General features: G+C 42.6%; 1 protein-coding gene across 1 annotated transcript; it reads right to left on the minus strand.

Annotated features, from left to right (window-relative positions):
• Positions 1-926: 926 nt before the first annotated feature.
• On the minus strand, positions 927-1,370 carry LOC142231126 (uncharacterized). Its single transcript, XM_075301749.1, has one exon. The coding sequence runs from the start codon at positions 1,368-1,370 to the stop codon at positions 927-929; it is 444 nt and encodes a 147-aa protein (XP_075157864.1).
• Between the last annotated feature and the right edge of the window lie 1,441 nt (positions 1,371-2,811).

The following is a 2,811-nucleotide window of genomic DNA, read 5'->3' on the forward strand; positions in this document are numbered from 1 at the left end:
GAAAGCCATAACTTACGCGTCCTTGGGTCTGGGCTAGATGTGGCAGCGACTCTATGTTTATTATAAACACCGCATGTCGTCTTGGTCCATCCACCTCATCCAAACGACCAACCTTCCAATCGGCGGTTGGAAGATCTGGGTTACATTCTTTTAGTCTCTCTAGTATTGACTCAGGATCAGGAGGGTTTGCCGGTATCCATGCATGTGCTCTAGGTTTAGCCGGTATGTCTTTTTTATCGACTAACTCCAAAGCGGCTCCTTCCCAAACTTCACCAATTAGCATCAATGCAGCTTTAAAGCAATCCATAGACCTCTGGTCTGCAAAAGCTATTAACTTATATTGTCCTTGATACCATCCAGCATCTTGCCGTCGAGGACTTGGTCCGGGAAACTTTTTTCGCACCTCTGAGTAGACACCAGACATCGCGTTCTCAATTTCCCCCCATTTTTGCCTTGGAAACTGAGGCAAACGATCTTTGATCCCGTTTAGAGGATGGCAGCTCATCCGGTGATCGTTCCCTTTTCCCAGCTTCAAGAATTCCTTGAGCCCATTTTAAGGAATCGCTTTGCTTAGCCGACAACGTGCTTGGGTCGACTGATCCTAATTTCTTTATGATAAACAAAGCAATTCTTCGTTCCTTGAATCTCTTTCGAGAGGGATTGCCTCCTTTTGATGTCGTCACCTTAGACTTCCCAAAGTGTCACCGCCAGTCGACCCGTCTACAGGTCGACTAATTGGGCCTGACTCTTGGTCGCTGCCCAAATTTATAACTTCAGTCGTTACCCGTCCACTGGGCCCTGAAGTTAGCAACCCAGTGGATGACTTTGAATTTCGCTGCATGGTGGTTTATTATTTCCACCACACGTGAAATTCGTAATAAGTACTTATTACGATGAAATACTCCGCTATTAGAAAATACGTCCGTTCAGTTCGACGGTTGAATAATTGCTTGTAGAACGGGTCCAGTATACAATAAGTTATTAAGACTAACGCCATTAGAAGTTGGACTGGAAGCATTAAATACCACACGCAATTTAGTGGTGGCGCTGTCAGGCTTGAAAACAGCGTGATGGGGTAAATAATACACAGTATCAGACGAATTTTCCTTATTCTCATCAACCATGATCATATGTCCCAAATCAGCGTACTCTTGTAGTACGCTGTCATACTGAATCTTCAGATCGGGATTTCTCATTAACCGCGCCTCATTTCGCTTAAATTGAGAAATGGCATTATTTTGGGACAAACCAAGTTGCAAATCGTTGGGGTATTCACGCTTAAAAGGCTGTGAAACAACATATCGACCATTATCATTACGATAAGTCCGTCGAAGGTATAATTCTTCACACCATCTACCCTCTTCTGACATAGTGCATACTTTCAGTATATCTTCGATTTCCCAAAACCTAGCAAGTAAAATGATACCACCGACTGTAGGGACTTGGTTTGGGTGACTTTGGCAGTCACGATCCAACCGAAAACTGATTTCTGAGCAATAAGATCACCATTAGGGTGCTTATGAACATCGGTATGCATTATCCGAGCATATATGTCACCACCCAGTAAAAGGTCCATATGAGAACATTTTAGATCACACATCGTGATCTCACATCGCAGATTTACAATCTAATAGCTGCGACAATGAATAAGTTGGCAAACGACCAGTCAACTTGTCAACAACATACGCATCTGTCGACAGCTCAAAAGTTAGGTCAATAAGGGAGCACAATGAGATCCTACAAACATTAGTAGACTTCGCCGATATCGTGCCGTTTAGGCCAATAATATTCGCAGAAGTAACTGGGAATATCGGCAAAGCAAGTTTCTTTTGCAACTTTCGTGAAATGAAAGTTGCTTGCGAGGCAGAATCGAACAATGCTCTAGCCGAACACTTTACGCCATGATAACACAATTCTACCACAAAAGTTCCCAAAAGAACTGTAGAAAACGGTGATGTTTCCATAGCAATTGCAAAAGTTTGCAACGAACGGGCAGCCTCTGATGTAGAAGGAACATCGTCGGAAGCTGATCGGGCTGGATTTCCCATATTGCGGATCATTCCAGGTCGTGAGCACGAATCTCGACTTACTTATGTTGAAGATTCCCTTCTATGCAAGTGAGAATGATGTCTTTGTTTGCAGAAGAAACATATATTCGAGCTCTTACAATTGCTAAAAGTGTGCGATGATGCCAGACAATTTGTGCAACATTTAAGTCGTTTGACGGTTTCCAATCGATCGTTAACTGACATTCGAAGAAATTCTTCGCGTAATCGAAGGGGATGCGATTCGGAACAACGAGGACATTTCTGCTGAGGATTAGATGGTACAGTCGTAGAGAAGCTCTTAAAACGTCTGTTACTATTACTATTAGTACATGACTTTCGCTTTGGGCTAGTAGTTTTTTTTAACATAACTTGGACCAGATGTCGAAATATTATGGGCGCCTTTAATGTCAAAGACGGACTCAAGAGTCTGATACCGAGCTGTCAAAAACTTATCCATTGTTTCCCATTTAGGTAGGTTAGAACTCGACCCTTGAGATTGCTCCCAATGTTCTAGGGCAACTTCAGGAAGACGGGTGGAACATATGAAAACAAATATAACGTCCCAATTCTTCGTATCAATGCCCAAAAGAGACAAATTAGTTATGTAGTCGCTCATAGCACGCTGCAACTGCTTAATAGAGGAACCAGATTCTTTTAAAATAGGTGCAAGATTGAATAAAATCTTGAGTTGGGCGTTTACGAGAACCCTTTTGTTCTCATAACGGTCGACTAAATTTTGCCAAGCCATCTGAAAACCCTCATT

Source organism: Haematobia irritans, chromosome 1 (genome assembly GCF_050003625.1).
Source record: "Haematobia irritans isolate KBUSLIRL chromosome 1, ASM5000362v1, whole genome shotgun sequence".
Classification (NCBI taxonomy): Eukaryota; Metazoa; Arthropoda; class Insecta; order Diptera; family Muscidae; genus Haematobia; species Haematobia irritans.